At 36.7% G+C, this 21,093-nt stretch overlaps 1 protein-coding gene across 1 annotated transcript in view; it reads left to right on the forward strand.

Annotated features, from left to right (window-relative positions):
- The window catches only part of OTOG (otogelin), a 114,454-nt gene that overhangs the window by 48,659 nt on the left and 44,702 nt on the right, over positions 1-21,093 (forward strand). The window contains exons 24-32 of the mRNA XM_054826090.1: positions 6,224-6,331; positions 10,501-10,639; positions 10,901-11,035; positions 12,117-12,263; positions 12,888-13,007; positions 13,860-13,976; positions 16,671-16,827; positions 17,869-17,895; positions 20,683-20,850. Of these exons, the coding sequence (XP_054682065.1) occupies positions 6,224-6,331; positions 10,501-10,639; positions 10,901-11,035; positions 12,117-12,263; positions 12,888-13,007; positions 13,860-13,976; positions 16,671-16,827; positions 17,869-17,895; positions 20,683-20,850 (1,118 nt within the window). The remainder of the gene's footprint in view (positions 1-6,223; positions 6,332-10,500; positions 10,640-10,900; positions 11,036-12,116; positions 12,264-12,887; positions 13,008-13,859; positions 13,977-16,670; positions 16,828-17,868; positions 17,896-20,682; positions 20,851-21,093) is intronic.

Here is a 21,093-nt window from a genome sequence, read left to right on the forward strand (position 1 = left end):
TCACATTTTTTCCCTTTTATGGTTTTGTCCCCTCTATAAGCTATGTTAAGTAAACCAACTGCTATACATTTAACCTAAATCAAGGAATCTCTGCTAACTTCTCTATATTTTGAAACTTTAGTAAATCTTTATCATGACTAACTTTGAACTTTAAATCATAACCAGACTTCTCTTCCTAATGATGGTTGTAAAACTAGCTGTAATTTTCTTCTTGTTTCAGTGATACCATTCCCTTCCCCCCAATGTTAGTAGTACAAAGGAATAAAAAAATGAATTTTCAACTGGCCACTAGTAGTGGTTATCTGTAGGTCCAGGTCACTTCTCACAGCTTGGCAATATCCAATACTCAGCTTGTATTTAATGAAGAGCATCAACAGTCTGTCCTTAGAAAGAAAGCAACATTGTTGTAGAATGACCAAGAACACAGATTTTGGGTTCATAGTTCTAAGCATGAAAGGAATACGTATATACTATTTTGAAATAGCGTGCTCCATTTTTTCAAGTATGTTTATTTTTATGGTCTATGAGTGTGTTTAAACCTCAAGAATACAAGATGGCGTTGCTGTATCAAAGTATTTTTCTTTTTTCCCCTCCACTATATGCTTTAATTGTCTGTAACTCTGAGAGCCACCTCTTTAAGGAGAATCTCTGAGAACTTTTTTTCTTATGTACGTTTAGGAAAAACAAAACCAATCCTTCTTTTTCTGCCCCCCCACCCCAAATAACCTAAAACAAAACAGAAGAACCCACCAAACCCCAAAACAAACCAACCAAAAAACCCTACAACCACAAAAAGCTGAGGTCTCATTTCACCAACTTTACAGCTATGGATTTCTGTAGACGTGGCTTGTGGTTGACGCTTCACAGAATGTAAAAAGTTGGCTGGGATTTTAATTTTCTTGGTACCAAAGTATATGCAATTTTTTTTTCCAGATACAAAAGACTTCAATGTTGGCACACTGAGTTACAGTCATTAAAACATCATGAACATTTGTGGGACCTGGTTTTGATGCTAGTGTTCCAATATTCACCCCAGTTTCTCTCTTAAATGAGTGGTATGGAGTTACATGGCCTTTCCAGGCTGGATGCAATGTGTCTATGAAAAGATAGTAAACTGAAAGCTGTAGTATCCTGTAATTGTAATGAAGTTTTGTAACTAAGAAAGGAATATCATGCCAGGTTTTTCCTCAAAATTCTAAATTATCACTGTGTTTCTGAATTGGTGTACTGTATCAAATAACATGCAAAGAGCTTAACCACATTCTCGAAAGATTTTCTTGAAAATTCATCACTTTCTAATTCACACAAAGAAAACAATGAATTTTGTCATCTTATAGATGTGTCTATGGACAAGCGAATCTAATAATGGAGGAAGAATGCAATTCAGATTCAAATATTTTTAGAAAACTAACTTCTTTTAGAAGTAATTGTATCATCTGTGTTATGTCTTAAAATACATCTCCTTAGATGAATTCAAAGTCCTGTCCTTTTGGGATGTGTTTAGTATCCTTTTTCAAAAGACCTATTACTCAATTTGAGAATCAAAGCTCAGAATTTATTATTATTAGCATGAAAATAAAAGGTCCTGTTCACATCTGTCTTCTGGATGGCTCTGCTGCTCCTATCATGCTAAGTATTTTTAATCTTTTGCTTTTTCTGGTTTAGGCAGAGTTTTGGAGAGGTCTCTCAGGAAGATTTAATGTTTTCCAGATAAATAAGGATTACCCCCCCCGGGGATACCATGATGGCTATGCACTCTACGGTGCAATTCTGTTACAAAGACTGTACAAAGTTCTTCTTTTCCATCCTCCTCTGCTCTGCTGGCTTGCCACTCTTTGATATATTTCAGTGCTCATTATTTCCTCTTGCAATACTTCCAAGACCTTCTTGGTCTCACACGAGCTACAAACAAATATTTTTCTCCTCCTATCCCTCCACCCTGTACTTATATTCAATTCACAGTGAAACTTCACCAGTATCATTCAGATTCTTGAGCACATTTTTATATTACCTTCTGGTTTTCCACTTGTTTTCAAGAAGACAATAATTGAATTTTCTGTCATTTAATTTGAAAGAAAAACTTTTACATTTAGAGTTACTCTTTCTGAAATTCTTTTTATTACAAAAAGAGACTGGGACTAATGTATCTGCAATTGCACCTTAATTCCCCAAATGCATAATTAATAAAAATATACATGTTCATTCCCCCAAAGTGTACAGTTCTTTTCAGAAGAACCAGTGATGATGGATCAGGGACAGCTACTATTGTCCTCTTGGTCATCCACAACTGGCAGTTTTTTTGGTATCTTGCCTTCCCCTGGACTCCTGTTTTACATGATTTTTAGCACTGAATTGCACCCACAGTATTTTTGAAGAAAATGGTACTATTTCAGAACACACAGAGAGAGGTTTTGTGCTTAATTAAAAATATTTAAACTTTGAAAAAATTGAGTTGTAGCCCTGAAGTAACATTGATAGATAGGAGATACAGCTGAGTTGACATAAAAAGGTATCAAACATCACACCAATACAGTGACAGTCCAGACACTTCTTATTTGTGAAATGGGTTAGGAAAAATTACAAACCTTGGCCTTCTTTCCCCCTCAGTCTTGCCTTGGGAGATGTGCTCCTTAATGAGGATGCAGAAATACCTCTTCCTTATGCCGCTGTGATAGCTATGCTTGCTCTCTGAGATGAGTCCTATTGTATAGCCCTGGTGGGACTGTGAGGAGGATGGGAGAGGCCCCAGGTTCAAATCCTTTTTCTTTTTTTCTGATGGTCCTCAATCCCTCCTCTTTTCTGGTGTTCCTTCCCTACAATGCAAACTAAAAAATAAAACATCTATGAGGGGGGAAAAAAGTTGCTAATAAAAGTGTTCTTACCCTCGTTCTTTCAGTCACTTTGCTTAATTCCTGTAGTATTTTTCTATTTAGAATGAGAGACATCAAGACACAGCCCCTCTCCTGCTTTGCTTTAATGTTGCAGCAAAACCCACACCCAGGTTTTATGCAGCTCCAAGTACTACACTTGGGACTTGCAAGATGATTTTTGTCCTCTTCTGTCCCCAGCAATCAGTAAGAGGTGTGTGGAGGCAGGAACTGCTTTTTGTTCAGAGGGCCCATTCTGCTTAGCACCAGTAGCACAGCTGAATGTGGGGGAGTTACCCAATACAGGGTGAAACTGCAGAAGTCTGACTATCTCAGTTGAAGTGTCAAAATCAGTTGTTGCACAGCAAGGATACTAAAAACCCTTCAAGCATTCTGCACAATTAATTAATATTTCTTTATAATAAATGGGGTGGGGGGGAATAGAAGTGGACTGTAAAAATCTCCCCAAACAACTAAGGAAACACTTGGCAGGAATATAGTAACTCTTCCTGTCTAGACAGTGAGTGAACTATAATGAAGCCATTAGGTGCTACAGTGATATTATAAACATCTGCTGTTTCTTTTAAAATTTGTTTATCTTGTTTTCTGGTTAGGGAAGTCAGGGAGGGGCAGAATTCCAGTATTAGAAGTGTTATCTGCTGCTTATTTTACTTTTTTTACCTCACTTAAATGCTATTACAGACCTTTGTAGGAAGATACGTGAAACCCTCAGAGAGCAGATGTGTTGTTGGGGCAAAAGTGTTCATGGCTGCATAAATCAATTGGCGGTAGGCTGTTGCCCAGAGGAGGGGAGGAAGCCATGCAATACACAACCTGTTGAAAATTGCTCTGGTGGAGGCTGCTAAAGAGTTATTTTTTAGTGTCCTGTTCCTGATCTGTGGGCTTTGCAGAAGCAAAGAAGCGTTTGTTGACTCACAGGAGATGCATTGCTTCTAATGATGCTTTTACCAAGACTATTTATGTATTTATGTGAATGAACAAAGGTATGGACAGTAATGAGATAGTAATGAAACCCAGTGTTCAGCATGGTGAAGTGTGATAGCTGTCGTTGTATCTTTCCGGTTCATTGTAGGTCGGACAGTAAGTAGAGGTGTCAAGAAAAACGTCTGATACTTCAAAGGGGAGCTGTGTAAGGCCTCTCTGTAGGGTATTTGTGGTGGATTCTTAGATCATTGAAATCTATCCATTTGTTTGGCTTTACAAGAGAGAAAACTGTTATCACTTGTTTTAGCCAGGATAATAATGTGAGGAAAAAACTGCATTTAGTGTTACCTTGTCGGTGTGATGCCCTTTGTGTCTGAATGTGCCCTGTTCAGTTCTGAGCAGCTTTAAACCAGTGGGAATTTCAGTTTCATAGTTGATTGTCTTCAAGTGACACAATACTTGAAATAAGTACGGATTACAAAGAACACTTCACATAGCCTGGGGGAAAATTACAGTTTTTCAGTTTAATGGGGGAGGGGGTTTTATGATGTCTGCACATTCCCATTAGGAAGAGTTACAGAGTTGTAAATTTCCATCTGATAAATAACACACTGAAGAAGAGTCTAAGTCATAGTACACAAATTACTGGTTCATTAATATAAGTAAAATGTTCCACGATAACTGATGAAATCTTTCCTTTTGGATACCAGGGAAACAAAAACAGTGTCATCACCCTGTTTGTCATGGATGTGCCTCACACCTATGATCTCTTGTCCATGTTGCAGTGTCTTGCCCAAATTATCATGCTAAACATCAGAATACCACATCTATTTTCTTCAGGAAACTGTTAGGAACACAGGAAGACCTGTATAAAATTTGTATTACTACAGAGAGGTACTGGAATTCTAAACATACCTTGAAAAATAAAAAAGATTACCAGCCCAATGGTACCATTGTAAGAGACTGTTTATTTCCCAATACAGATACATTTCAGAACGTAGCATTTAGAAACAAGGATAATCGTAGATTGTGTGGTGCCTGTAAGAAATCCTTTTACTGTGTATCTAGCATGGTTAGTTGCTCCAGCTTCTTAGGTTTATCAAACAGGATCCTGTATAGGAACAGACAAAGATCACAAAACAAGTTGGAGCTGCAGCAGTTAGAGTGAAAGACATTGCTGTGGCTTATCAAGAGTTCACGTTTCACAATTTTCATTTGGCAGATTGATTTGTCATTGAAGGTGTTCTTCTGTTATTGGCCCTTTAGTTCATATACTGATATCTGTTCACCTATCCAATAGCATTACAATTTTTTTTAAAAATGAATCAGGCTTTGTAAGAAATACAACTTTCTTGGGCTCAGTGAAAAGATAGTTTTTTAAATAAAATCATTCAAGATTTCTGGTGTATTTCCTGAAATTTATTTGTAGAATCCGTTTGAGATCTCTTTTTATCTAACTCATATTTCAGTTTCTTCTGGATATTATTAAAAGCCACAAATATTTAAAATTTAGACTAGTTGCTTTATTTAGTCTTGCTGGGCAAAATTATTCTTTCTCTACTAATGGAATCTTTTTCACAATTTTTTTGAATTTTTTGTTTTTGAAATAACAGTTTTTATCTGTTATTCTAGGTGTTGTGATTATAAGCACAAATTTATAGCATTAGTCTTGAAATGTAAATAGCTATGCATATGGTTATCTGTGTTATCATGGAAATCTCCTTTGAAGTCTGTGAGGATATTTCTGCCAATAAAGTTAAGTATATTTGTGATTGGTTGCGTGAAGATGCCAGTTGTACAGAAATACGTAGTCAATTAATTTTGTGCAACCAGGATAGTTCTTTTTATATTAATTAAATTATTCACAAAACAAGAAGTGTAACTGCAGCTATAGGAAAACTATGCAGCAAATGCAAGCTCTGTAAATGAGATGAAGAACAGAAGTAGTCCTCATTTAAAAATTCTTACATAAACAAGCCACTGATTTTTGATAGTAAAAGCACATACCACTAGAGGTGGGCATGATGGCTCCTACATCTCTTGGAAGATCTCTTGGCACTTTAGTTAAACAGAAGTTAATTGGTTGAGTTACAAGAAATTTGGTAAAGTTTAGAGGGGGTCTGGAAAAATCTTAGTTTCCCTGACATTAAAATTTCTGTGTTAATGAATAAGTCTTCACAGGGTTAGCGGTTAAAGGGCTAGTGCCCAAAGTGCCTGTGAAAGGAAATTACCAAATTACTCCTATATAATTAATAATAAACTTGCATCTTTCCCATTTCAGATGGTTTAAAATATTATTTATTTTTAATAATATTAATGCTAATAATTTAAAAGGTTAGGAAAATATTTTTGTATCTAGATACCAGGTATACTTCTGCTGAATGTATATTTTTTGTTTTTTATTTTTATAGTCTTGTTAAACATGGAGATGTGTGCTTGGACGCAGATGAATGTCCATGTTCGTGGAAAGGAAAGGAATACTTTCCAGGTGACAAAGTCATTTCTTCCTGTCATACATGGTAAGCAGAAATCTGTTTAGGTGATTATTTCATTTTAGTTGTTTATTTATGGATTGATTATTCCTTCATGTTTCTTAATAATGAATTTCACTCCAGATTCTGGTAAATCACCATAATTTTGTATTTACATTTGTTCAAAGAACAAGTAAAATGAGAATTTTTTTAGGGTTTCTTGTTTCAAGGAGCTTTTACATAACAAAGTAACAGCTATTTGGGATTTATTTTTGTTTTTAATAAAAAGCTTGATTTAGAAAAATAATTTTTTTATTATCAAGGTAATCTAAATTAATATACCTTGGCCAGTGTTCCTAAAGTGCAGGTAAAACACTTCAAATATTACACCTGAGTGACATTTCTCATTTTCACATTTAGCATTGAATCTGAGATATCTAAGGACCCAAAACATAACCCTGTGGCCATAAGTATACACCCACTACAATGATAAATTAAGGAGAGTACTGAGCAGCATTATGTACTGAGCATAGTAACAGATAAATTGGTTGCTAATTTTGTGTGTGTGGATAACTGATGAATAAATCAGCTTTTAAAGGAAGTATACTAATAGACAAGGGTTGATAGGATCACTCATATACATGCAAAAACCTATTCCTTTTACTATCCAGTGTTGTAAATGCAGCACATACCCTACAGCTGTGTTACTCTGGAAGGTTTCCTTGAGCACTCTCAGTAGAACATGGTACACTACCATTTCAATAAGCTTTACAAGAGCTAAGATGTGAAAATATACCACATCTGCATGATACTGCAACAAACTCGTTTCATGATGGTCCCCACCTGTTTTCTTCTCAGACCACTGTTGAATGTTGCAAGCTGGCACTACGCAGCACTCTTTGTCTTACTAGAGCCTCAGAAAAATCAGCTGTACTATCAAGCATCAAGATACTATGATAGTGGTGTAGCCTCCAGCTTCTCCAGTTCCTTCCTTTTGTCCCCTTCTTTTAGCTTACCAGGAACATTTAACTGGTGTCACTGGTAAACTACTGCTTCTGGCCTGCGCAGCTCAGTATAGCCTAGCATGGTGAAGGCTTGTCCAGTCAGCACTAATCACTGCCTTGTCTGGATGTCATTGCCCCCTCCAGCCTTGTGCTGACTGCCTACCTCTGCCTCTCGTCAGGTCCTCAGTATCTGCTCTAGAAGATATTTGTAGCCCTTTGGTCGACTGGTGAAGCGACTTACAAGCCATCTCCACTGGGCAGGCAGGTAAAGCGACCCGGGTTATTCACCCCCTTATTTCCAAAGGCCTCTCCAATTGGACCTGGTGTGGGATTGCTTGCATCAGAAAGAACTATTATATTCCATTTAATCTGTATGAGACTTCACCAAAGGCAGCAGTAGTGCGGGCAGAAAGACACTGGATATTTAGCCCTCTCTCTTTTTTTTTTTTTTTTTTTTTTTTCTGAGGCCAGGCCCATTAATTCATGTACAAATCCTTAAGGTTTTCATGGCTTTTCTAGGCTTCCACATCCAGAAGCAAAGACAGATTAAGTAATAATGGCTTTTTTGGCAATTAGTTGTCCACTGAAAAATGGGAAGTCAACAAGCTCTGCGTGATACAAAGCGTATAAAGTCTTTGAGACTGCTGTGTGTGTATGCAGGAGTATATTTGGTGTATCAGGGGAAATAAGCATTTTTGCTTGTGCAAAGCATAAGAATACTCCTGTGCAAACAAACCCACTTAGGCACTCCTAGCAGTTATAATGACCTTAGTGTTATTTAGTGTACAGAAGTAGTGTGCATTGATGCTAAATATAATCTTATTCATATCTGATGTAATATTAGCAACATATCTATTAATCTGATTTGTCTGTTGAACAGTAAGATGGCAAATAAAATAATTTCTTAAATGGGCAAAACTACAGTGGAGTGCCAGGAACTTTCAAACCAAGCTCTGGGGTCTGGCTGAACTGCGGTTCTGGGTTTCCCATTTGATTTTCATTGCAGCTGCCTGAAATTGTTACCATGTGCTGGTGAGATTAAACACAAAAGGTTATTACACTAACTGAAGGTATCAGTGCAGCATTTTGGTGCTGTGTTGTGCGAGGTGAGATGGGTGGTGCAGTTAGCTATGCTGGTTAGCTGTCATACGTTGAGACCATTGAGCAAATGCTGGTTAGTCTCTGTGGGCTGCTGAATTGGGCCTTCTGTGTTCTTAAATACTTCTTGGAAATACTTCTTTTAAAAAAGCTAGCCAAAGTTTGGAGGATGCTAGTAGCTCTGCTTTTCCATCTAGGACTCTCTAGATTCTGATACCTAAGTGTTATTTTACTTAGAATGAAGCAAGACTGGTGCAGAGGACTTTGAAGACATTGTGTACCTCTTAATTCCTTCCTTCTGACTGTAAATGCGTTAAGACTCCTGAAAAAGAAAGTATGCAAAGGAGCTCCCTACTCTTTACATGTTAATAAATGTTTCTGCACGAGCCCTTAACAGATCAGCATGTGGAAGAGGATTTGAATAGGTCAAGAGTAAAACTAAAACCTAATGTCTCCCAGAGAGCATGAAAAGCAGCAGTTACTCTTTCAGTCCAAATATAATTTCTTCTATTTGCCTCTCCATTGGCTTGATTAGGTTCCTGCCTCAGGTACTGCTTTGAGGTGACTAGAGTTAGCTGGGCGAGTCCTACTGCCATCTACTTGTGCTTTGGTACAGCAATCGCTTTTCATGTGTCGTAGTTTTAACTTATTTTAGCCATGTTCTTAGTGTATTTATATATGTGGTTATACAAAATACAAGCAGTGGGCCAAATCAATGATGGGATAAACGGAGTCTTGGAAAATCTGGGAAATAACTCCAGGTTGGTGCATGTTATGTGGTAAGGGAACAGAAGGAAACATGATGCTATTAGTAATTGGAGCTGCCTAGATTTTCTGGATAATTGCTGCTCTTTTGAAAACAGTGGTGTTCTGACTCTGTCATACATGATAGCAATATGAAGAGAAAAGGAAAAGTTACGCTGACAAAACCTTCATACTGGTTGGTGCTTCCGTACATGATGTGCCAAACATCAATGATTTATCAAATATTTCCGTAAGTCAGATTAATACTTTAGTTGTAAAACATGAAGCATTCATTTAATCAGGAAATTCAAAATTCAATATTTTTAAAATAAACTTAGATATGTGCTGAAATGATATCACATGCTGTATTTACTTTAAACTCTGTTTATAAAATATGCCTGTAGTAAAGCTATACCAGGGCACCAGCTCTGCTGTCTTTATCGAGGGAAGTTTTTTAAGTGTCCATGTGATTTAGAAACATAAAACCCAGCATTTTAAAAATGAATTGTGGATACAGGAAATGAAATTCTATCCATTATTTATAAATCTTGCATCATTTCTGAAAACATTATTTAGATTGCAAGAGGGTGATGCAGAAAGAGACATAGTATCCAGTGCTACAAAGCCTTGCTGTTAGGCAGTTAGAAAGCAAAGGTAATTCAGAAAGGTCTGAACAGTCAGTGTATGTGTGACAAAAGTGCTTTGATGTGTAAGGTGGCCATAGACAGAACTTGAACTATTCTAGAAGCTCCTAAACTGTTACGCTAGGGCTTGGGGATGATAATACCTAGGCATCTGAAAAAAAATTAAAAAGCCCAATAACCCAAACCGTGGCTCTTTTAAGGAACCTAAGCACCAAAATAGTGCTACTGAAATTTTTCCTTCGCACTTCTGTGAAATTCTCATTCAATCAGAGAGTGAATAAAGACTGTAGTAATAGGACATATTGCTTGTTGATTCTAAGATTCAGCTCGTATAGAAACAAATGGTCTGTGAGAAGCTGAAAAAGAAAGCTTTATCCTTGTGGGATATCATTAATGTGAGTTACTAGAGAAGAAATTGTATTACTTTGATGGCATTTTTTGTTTTCTTGTTTCAACAAAATAAATTCCCATTTAGTGTCTATATATTCTGGAACCTATAAATTCTAACAGGAAGACACACAGACTGAAGGAGTTCAATACATACGTTTTATTTCCCCAGAGAATCAATTTATATATGCTGCTTCTAGTTAACATTTCAAAATGCTTCTGTCTACAGTTGTCGTACTTGCATGACTTTTAGGGTTTTTTTTCTTCTCAGTGCAATAGCTGTAAATCATTTGTCTGTGAGTACAGTTGATATTACCATTATTGATCATACATTTTTCAGCATTTGCCAGCATGGATCATTTCAATGCACCTTCCATCCTTGCCCATCAATGTGTACTGCGTATGGGGATCGGCATTACAGAACATTTGATGGACTAACATTTGACTTTGTTGGAACTTGTAAGGTTTACCTAGTTAAGGTGAGACTTTTTTGTAAAGCCTCTGTAAAACTGGATTTGAAAATGACCTGTTTAAAACTACCCTTCTACTTATTTCCAATCTGTACTTTTTATTGAGTCCTACATGCTGTTTTTAAGCTTTGATGTTGCTTAGTCTTTGAATCATCTATAACATAATGATTATACACTGAGTTTTCTGCTAATTGAACTATGTAACAATATACATATTTATATTAGTATATTTAAAAGACTCCATTTCTTTTTTTTTTTTTTTTTCTTCAGGGTACTTCTTCAACCAGTTTTTCTGTTATTATAGAGAATATTAACTGCTTTAATACTGGAGTCATTTGCAGAAAAAATATTTTCATTAATGTTGGAAAATCTTTTTTAATATTTGATGATGAAACTGGAAATCCAGTAAGTTTCAGTATTTACCACTGATCAAAAGGTAGCATTTGTACTTCTCCGGGTGTTTTTTCCTTTCATTAGCAAAAACTTACTGTGCCACTTAAGTAGCAGAGGCATAAATATCTTTATTATGAATGCTGAGCACATCTGGATTGTTAAGTGGAAAACTTAAACAAAATCTTGTCTATATTTCACAAGTAGGTTATATGAGATGATTGTAATTCTTTTGTTTAAACTTAATTCCTGTTTAGTATCTTAGGAAAAATCCAGATACTTTGAAGTCAGTGGGAGTTTTGCTGTTAATTCCGCTAGAACTAAGAGCTTAGTCTGGCCTGGAATGTATTGGAGGAGTATTCCTATACAGTTGTAAAAAATACATAGCAGTCCCTTGTATATCCTCCACAGCCTGAATTTCATTTTTATCTTTGCCAAACTGCAAACTCTGTTGCTGTAAATATTTAGTATTTTTAGTAATTTTAGTATAAATAGTACTATTTACAGTTTATAGACTGATTATACAAAGGAAATTGTGTCTCTTTGTATGAGGCATTGTATAATTAAAGCAGACATCTTAGTTCATGCTACAAATAATCTGTTGTTGGAGAGATGAATGCTTTATGTAAATAAGATGGCAATTCTGGACATACTTAGACAATTCCTTATTTCAAGAGGATGCTAAATGCATCTTTATATCTATCTGTAATCAAAAAAAAAAGCAAGTGGCTAAGACCTTCTGAGTGCAATGATGTATAAGTGAAAATCATAACCAGGACCTGTAAGACTAATTTTTTACCTCCCAGATGAACCATTAACATTCAAATCTTCACTCCAGTTGACATTACCCATCCTGTAAATTTGATATAAAATCAACTTTTAAAATAGGAAAATCATAAAACAACAATGCAGTTCACAATCAAAATCCAGACCACTTTTGTTTAAGCATTTATCCCTGTGTAGCCTTCTGTCAGTTTTTGGACTTCTGTCTGAGAACTGTGGTGTTCATTTTATTTAGGTGTTTCATTTCCTGTCAAATGAAAATTTTGTGAAAACATTACTTACATTATAAGCTGCCTTGTTTTATTTTGAACAGAGCTTTTCTAGTTACATAGACAAACTACAAAAACTACGGTTATGGAAAGCTGGATTTTTCACTGTTGTTCATTTTGCTGATGAGCACATCACCATTCTTTGGGATCAGAGGACAACAGTTCATGTACAGATGGGTCATCAGTGGCAGGTAAGTGTAAGTCAACACTCTTACTGCCATTTCTTTAAGGTATTTATGTAAGTCTTATTAAGTAAGACACATTATTATTCAGAGAATAGACAACGTGTCAGAAATCATGTAGGAACTCAGTGGCAGAGTCAAGGAGAGAAGCATTTAACTACCTTGTCAATTAAAAAATTCATTCTCATTGACTTTTTTTTCCTACACACTATTTACTGTGTAACTTCTGTAACAGTAGAAACAAATATATTTGAGGCAACATTCTCCTTCAGTACTCATTCCTCATATGAGTGGAGCAGGTGTTATTTTGCTGAAGCATAAAAAGCACATGGCTAGCAAACAGGTCACTGCTCTGAACAAAAGATAAGCTCATTTCTCAAAAGCTCGAAGATACTTAGTTGAAAGGGAATAATATTGATGTTGTCAAAGTATTTTGCATGGTTTTATTCAAAAAGCTGAACTGTTTTGGCTGAAACTTAGCTGAAAAGGATCATATCCTGACAAATTTATAATTTAGTAACTGAAGCCAGGAATTTAAGAAGCCAGTTTTGAAAATGGTCATGGCTGGTAGTGTTTTGTATCATGTGGAAATAATGGGGTTTTATATGTGTATATCTATCTTTTTTTCCCCAGGGTAAATTAACTGGATTATGTGGAAATTTTGATTTGAAGACGGTAAATGAATTGAGGACTCCAGATAATTTTGAGTTAACAAACTCACAAGAATTTGGAAACAGCTGGACAGCTGTAGAGGTACATAGTAAAAACAATGTGCTTGCTAGTAGTTTTTTTGCTATTACATCATATAATTTATCTAGAATTAAATCAGAAATTCATTTCTGGAAGTATCAGGCAGCAATGCAAATGGCAATATCAGTGGTTCTTACAGATATCATAATCCATTAAAGAGAAGAAAATAATCACCTTTTTTTCTACACAGCACTATAGTGTAGGGAAAATGGTGTACAATATTCTGAATCTGCAAGTGTTTTTGAAGACGTTGTTCAAACAGTAATGTAGTAAGTTTTCTACTTAATGGAAGAATTGTGGGTTCACTTTAGACTGTGTTGTCAGTTCAGGTGATCTTTCTTAGCTAGGAAATATTTAACTGTGAAACCAGAGCAAAGGAGAGAAAAAATATTCTTTCCATATGCTGTAAAGTTAAAAATTTAACTTTTTTGTCATGTGTCTAGTGGTGTTGATAGAAATGTTCCTTCCTAGTACTTAGAGTAAGAAGATGTGATTTCTGACACTTCTAGTGTATGTTGTCCAAGTGAACTTCGTTATTTATGTAAGCTACACTATTCAGGTGTAAGGACTGAAGATTGGGACTGCATGGCATCTCTGTTTAGACCTATATGCATGTATGTGTTTTTCTGCTGCTCTCAGACAATGGAAACATTTCTTTAGACTGTGTACTATTTCTTTTCTGCAGATTATCATCCTCTTTTATTCAATATCTTAGTCTGGCTTTAGTTTCAAAAATGATGCATTTGTTTTGTGGTGTACATCTCTTTTTTAAAAAACAAAAACTATGCTTTGAAAGTTCAAGCACAAAGTGGTTATGAAACAAGTTTCTCATCTTGATTTTGCTTTCTGGTTAAGTGTGTTGACAGCTCTGACATTCGAAATCCATGCAGTTTGAATCCCCTTAGAGAGCCATTTGCCAAGAAGGAATGTGGAATACTGTTAAGTGAAGCATTTGAAGCTTGCCATCCAGTGGTGAGTTGTGGTCACATATAGAAAGATGTGAAAGTGAACACATCACTAGAGAGAAATTTTACTGTTCAACTTGCATCACTTTAAATCTTCATCTTGTCTTCCATAACATAATAATTTTGACTGCTATAGCGAAAGAGAACACAAAGTAAGTCTAACCCATACCTATTCTGATTCTAGAATGTGAATGTTTAACTGGACCTGTTATAATGATCACATAGGAATTAGGATTCCCCCCCAAAAAAAAGGTGATGGGATCAATAGTCCAACTGGAGTGCAACATACACCAGTGCATGCAGTATGGGCAACAAACAGGAGGAGCTGGAAGCCATTTTGCAGCAGGAAAACTATGGTATACTTGCCATCACAGAAGCGTGGTGGGATGATTTGCACAACTGGAATGCTGTAATGGATGGCTATAAACTCTTCAGGAGGGATAGGCAAGGAAGGAGAGGCAGTAGGGTAGCGCTGTGTATTAGGGAGTGTTTTGATTGTCTGGAGCTTGATGATGGTGACAATAGGGCTGAGTGTTTATGGGTAAGAATCAGGGGGAGAGCCAACAAGGCAGATATCATGGTGGGATGCTGTTATAGACCACCCAACCAGGATGAAGAGACAAACGAAATAGTCTGTAAGCATCTGGGTCCCTCACTACAAGAAACACATTGAGGTGCTGGAGCATTTCCATAGAAGGGCAACAAAGCTGGTGAAGAGTCTAGAGAATGTGTCTTTTGAGGAGTGGCTGAGAGGCTGAGGTTGTTTAGTCTGGAGAAGAGGAGGCTGAGGGGCTCTCTACAGCTACCTGAAAGGAGGCTGTAGTCAGGTGGGTGTCAGTCTCTTCTCCCAAGTAACAAATGATAGGACAAGAGGAAACGGCCTCAAGTTGTGCCAGGGGAGGTTTAGATTGGATAGTAGGAAAAAATTTTTCACCGAAAGGGTCGTCAAGCACTGGAACAGGCTGCCCAGGGAAGTGGTTGAGTCGCCATCCCTGGAGGTGTTTAAAAGATGCTTAAGGACACGGTTTAGTGATGGACTTGGCAGTGCTAGGTTAACGGTTGGACTCGATGATGTTAAAGGTCTTTTCCAACCTAAACAATTCTATGATTCTGTAAGGACTATCTGCACTTAGCTAACCTACACAGTAAGCTGCTTTGGCACTAGTTTAGTCTTCCTCGATATGAGTAGTCCTGTTAGTCCCCTTTGTAATGAATGCATATAGAATTATACCCAATTTGTGTTACCTTTTTTCATCCCAAACACTGTTTACATAAGCATAACCACTTGCTTTATTTTGATCAAATGTATTATATAGCATGCATATTTTTCAGACCTATTTAAATAAATTCACAGTTTCTTCTAGGCAGTATTGGATGTGAAGAACTCATTTCTAGAAAAAAATGCATCTGTCTCCTCACTCAGGCAACCACCTAGGGAAACAAATGAGCCATACAACATGTTCTGACAGTTCTCACAGACTTGGGTTCAGTTGGAGAATGAGGGAGAATTGATTTCCAGAGCTAGATCTTATGTGGAAAATGACATATCCCAAGATGTTCAGGTAATGAGACTGTTTTGCATGGCTTAAAGAGTGTGTCAGAATGGTTCCTAGGGAGAAAGGAGATTTCATATGAAAGACAACCAGGAATCTTGCAAGGTTGCTTTGTATATTATTTTGCAAGAAAGGAGAAGCTGATGTTAAAGTTGTATTAATGTAACATCAGTTTAGTCCACTATATAACATCGGTAGCAACTAAGTTCCTTGTAAGTGTGTAAGTATTACTCAAGTGTAAATCCATGTAGTGTGTGTAACAATTCAATAAGCAAATTGGCGTTGACAGTTTTCTTTGAAATTTTGTCACTTAAGACTTCTAAATAGTTTAAGGGAAAAATCACAAATTTGCCTGTGAAATTTTCTAATAATATAGAATCATAGAATCACAGAATGGTTTGGGTTGGAAGGGACCTTAAAGATCATCTAGTTCCAACCCCCCTGCCGTGGGCAGGGACACCCTCCACTAGACCACGTTGCCCACAGCCTCATCCAACCTGGCCGTGAACACTTCCAGATGTGGGGCCTCCACAACCTCTCTGGGTAACCTGTTCCAGTGCCTCACCACCCTCACAGTAAAGAATTTCTTTCTAACATCTCATCCAAATCGACCCTCCTATAGCTTAAACCCACTACCCCTTGTCCTGTCACTACACTCCCTGATGAACAGTCCCTCACCATCTTTCCTGTAGGCCCCAGGAATGATGAGAATAAACCAGTCTTACATGAAGAGTTTTCCATCTACTTTATTATTTCTTACACTTTATATATATGTAACTTTCTTAACACTTCTGAGATGTATTGATTTCTGATCGGTTTAGAGAGAGTTTCTCTTATTTCTTAAGCTTCCTTATAGTTTATTATGGTTTAAATATTACAAAACCATACAAAACACAAGCTCACATCAACATATTAGTGTGCATGGTCTTAATGGGTCATTGATTTAATTGTGTGACTAAGTACTGTACAAGATTTTATGATGTGTTCTAATAAACTGTTTTTCTTGTGTTTCAGGAAGCATTTAAAATTAAAATCTTTAATACCTCAGAGTCTTATATATTACATTTTGAAAAAGTCATAGCTTTGTATTGAGGTGATTGTTGCCAGTGTCTATATAAATATTTTTGATGTGATATTTATATTTCCAGATTGATGTCACCTGGTTTTACTTAAACTGCTTGACAGATACATGTGGTTGTAACCAAGGAGGTGACTGTGAGTGTTTCTGTACAAGTGTATCAGCATATGCCCATCAGTGCTGCCAGCATGGAGTTGCTGTAGACTGGAGGTCCCCTAGAATGTGTCGTAAGTTTACTTAACTAGCATTGCCAGTGACTGCCGTTGTCTGCATTCATGAGACCCAGACCTGAGAAATCAATCGCACAAAGCTGCCTGGGGCCATGAATTGAATCACTAAGCCACACAGGTAGGAAGATGAGTGGGTGCCTCTCACTGGCCTCCGTGTTCATTTTGATCTGACTGGATTAAGTGCTTCTTTCCATATTTGTGGGTGGTACTCTTCTATTTTTAATTCCTTGTCTTATGATGTGAAAGGAGAAGTCCTGGAAAGTCTATATTAGGATACAGCATGCATCCCTTAAACCAAGGTTACAAAGTTAACAGCTCAAGTAATTTCCATCTTTGGGAGGACTTCAGTTCTTAACATGGTCTAGGAAACATAGCTGCCTTACTGCTGCCCCCCCTGAGCAGGTGTGAAATATAAAGGTCTTCTGAAGAAAAACAAGTCAGTTTTTAGGCAGGACTTTGTCATTATCTTAGTATCCCTATTCAACAGTGCTTAGAAGTTGTAAAAAAAATTAAAGGCCTTTTTCTATGGCACCTAGTGCAAATGCCTAACAGAAGAGAGTAGTCCCCAAAGTTGTGATAAAAAAGTGCGAGAGAGAAAGAATGGAAGGAAACAAGTATTTTTCTGACTGCAGTTGCACAGAGAGGGTAAGCATCTTGCTCGAAGTGACACAGGAAATTTGCCATAGAGCAAGAGGGTTACTCCTAATTTTTGACAGAAATGGTACATGTGCTTTAATGTGAGCATGGAAAGAGAGCAAAGCTTAATCTTAACCACTAGAGGTCACAAAAAGACAGCTGTAGGTATTTAAGGTTAGTATTTCCTGCTAGAAAGCAATATTTTATTTAAATCAGTGTAGTTTAAATTAGTATTTTATTTAAAGCAGTAAAGTAAATATTTGACAATTTTTTTTAATAAATGTCTGTGTACAATCTAACTTGGCCAAGCATTTGGCTTACCCATTAATCGTAAAGGGTAATAGAAAAACTGTTTATCTGCAGAATGCTTGCAACTGCATTTCTTTTCTTTTTATTTTTTAGCTTATGATTGTGAATATTTCAACAAAGGTAAGTCCTAAATGAGCTGATAAAATGTCAATAAAATATTTGGTTTCTTTATATAAGTCTTATTACTTTGTATAAAAATAATTGTGTTAATGAAAATAGTTGCAAATGATGAATTATTTAAATAGCCAAGACTGTTTTAGTGGTTTATTTTGCTTTTTCAAAGGCTTTTAATTTCATAACATTTTTTATTCCTGGGTCTTTCCCAAGAGTATGTGTTTAACTAATTTTCTTTGCATTATGGATCATGATTAAACAATTAAATCATTAAGTGATTAATAGACTATTTAACCCAACAGTACTAGTGGGTTATGCTAAAGGCATACTGCAGTTCAAACCTGATACCCAGTGGGTCTGTTAAGCCCATCATGATTTCCTGTGCAGCCTCAAGAGGGAGCTAGCTATTAAGATATTTTGACCTTTTTGTGCCCAAATGGAGATAACTTGTTTAGGTACGTCTGACCTAGCTTTAACTTCCTGAGGGACAAGCATTGCTGCTGCATTAAACTGGCTCTCAGAGAGAGGTGCAAAACTTGTGCATGGTGCTAGAGTAAACCATGAATCTGCGCTGGGTGCTGTACTGCTGTGTTAACACTGGAATCTATGTTCAGACTATTTTAGAGTTATATTGCAATTGTCTGCATAGTTAGACGTGGCATACATACCAGCGCTGCAAGCCAGCCCGATGCAAGGAATGGTCAGGACTCCTGCTATTTGTTCCGTAACTCTTTTATCAAGCCCATGTAGAAGCCTGTCTATTCAGATGGTTTGTGATATTTTGGTCTTCTGTTAGACTCCATATTGCAGCAGCTCACCCCCAGAAAGATCTTGGAGAGGGACTCAGAGAATTGAAATTAGAAGAAACTTGTGCAACATGCCAGGCCCAAATGGTATGGCCAAGAAATTTACATTTTCTGATAGACTGACTGCTGGAAAGATTTTGGGTAGGGTCAAATTGCTCATGCAGTGGATTTTTATCTAAATCACTATTTAAGCCTTTAAGTTAATTTAAATAACAGCCAGTTGAATATAAGAGGTGATTGCAGTTTTACATTTCCTTTTTGGTTTGTTTTGTTTGATAAATGAAATACAGTATGATACTAGATAATCTTACTGCAGTTGTAATAGATTGAAAGCGCAGTGCCTCTAACATCTGTGGTAGTAGTGAAGTTAGATGATAACATACGCTTTTAAAGTGTGTTATTGGTTTTACTTATTACTGAATTCTCACTGACAGAAATTAGTTGAAATAGTGGAGAGTTGTGCATGTGACCAGCTTGTAATAAACATGGTTATCATATACTTCTCACTTTGTATCTTCCTACGGTTTGCTAATCCAGCTCATCATTATTCAACATAGGATATTTCAGAGCTACCAATGGGGAAAAAAATAATCTCTAAGCTGAAGATTTTCTTCTCTACCTCAATATAGTAGCATTCCCCAGAATTACTTGTATTTACTTATTTTTGAAGACAAGAAGGTTAAGAAACTTAGACCAGAGAGAGGTTTTCTTTATGTAACTGATGAATCCAGAGTGGAATAGTTCCAGTCCTACTAGAAGCAGGAGCAGAAGCCTTTTGTCTTTGGTAAGGGGAAGTTCTCAGCTGGTAGCTGTGGTTTCTCAAGTTTTGTATGGGCCTGAGATACAAGACTTAAACATATAATAACATTTCCAGACCACTAATTTTTAAAATGTTTTTCGACTCCCTACACTGAAGGTAACCAGGTATAACTGTACGTGTTTAGCTAGGCATGGGCTTGTGTCCTAACTGGCCGCCTATTTATGCCGTTAAAGTCTAAAACTCTGATTGCAGCGCAGCCACCTTAAGATTTTAAAACTATTAATAGATTTTAAGATTAGGGAGAACCCTAATTTGCAGGCTGCAAATTACAGTTCAAACTTTTAACCTGTTGGAACAGATTTTAAGAGTGAGTGGTATTAGCTGCAACTATCAGCTGAGAAGTTCTGGGACACTTCTTTAGACGTACGCTTGCTGTGTCCTGGCTTGTGGGTAAAATGGTAGTGAGGTGAATTACTCACGTGTGGTCTAAAATGTCTGGTTTTAACAGAGAAGTTTACAAAAATAATTTCAAATAACGTTTAAAAATAAACTTGAAAATACTTTCTGCAGTGAAATTGGAACTGAGGAGGTGTGACATTGTAGGATTTGTGACATAACTTCACATGCTTTTGCGTTTTTTTATTCATAGGTAAAATATGACCGTTCCTTTGCATCCTTTGCTTATGATGGTGATTTCTTCCTGTCTCAGTTCCCAGTGGTTATGTTTGTTTCTATATTGTTCAAGGAGTTCTTTGATACCTGACAACAAACTTTTATTCCCTGCAAAATGCCTAACACTTCCAACACTAATAAAATTGGTTTTAAAGAATAGTAAGAAGTGTATAATCAGTTCAACCATACAAGTAAACAATTTAGAGGGATCCCATGGTGGTCTGTAGAACACTGTTTACTTCTAAATCAAATAAGTGAGGAGTTGCCTAACTTTAATAAAGTGACTATGAAACTGAAGAATGAGAGGGAGGAAAAGGAGAAGGTAATCTTGAAAATTGAAACTAGGTATTTTCGACAGTTTTCAGAACAGGTATTTTCTAAAGAGTTTGGCGTTGTTTTGGTTGTCATTATAGTTTAGTGCACAGCACCTAGAGCTATTTTCAGAGTGGAGAGATGTGTTTTTCTTTATATGCCGTATCATAATACTTGGAGCTCATGTATTTGTGACACTTGACATGAAAGGTAATTCTGATTTTTTTTTTTTTCTCTCAACAGCTCTGGGAAAGGGCCCGTACAAACTGGTCAGCTATTTGGATGGAGAATTTGTAATGGCAGTGAAACTGGTGGGTGGTGGTGTTTTCCCAGTGAGAGAAGATGATTTTGTTCCTGGACATGCAGTGAGCTTTATGCTAACTTCAGGACTTTATAAACCCAAAGCACACGGTAAAGTCACTGTAACCTAGAGGCTTGAATATGAGCCTAGATTTAACAATAGACATGGGTCAAAAAATCTTTTCTTTATCTGTCAGCTGATTGTGCACCTTAATGTTGTCTGCCAAAATTTTCATTTGTTTGGTTTTAATTAGATGATTGTAGCTTTATAAACTGATACTTTTAGTTGAAAAACAACAGCCCCTTCTGCCCCAGCCTTCAGAATCACCAAACCAGTGTTGTAGCTCAGTGCTC

Source organism: Grus americana, chromosome 5, assembly GCF_028858705.1.
Source record: "Grus americana isolate bGruAme1 chromosome 5, bGruAme1.mat, whole genome shotgun sequence".
In the NCBI taxonomy this organism is placed as follows: domain Eukaryota; kingdom Metazoa; phylum Chordata; class Aves; order Gruiformes; family Gruidae; genus Grus; species Grus americana.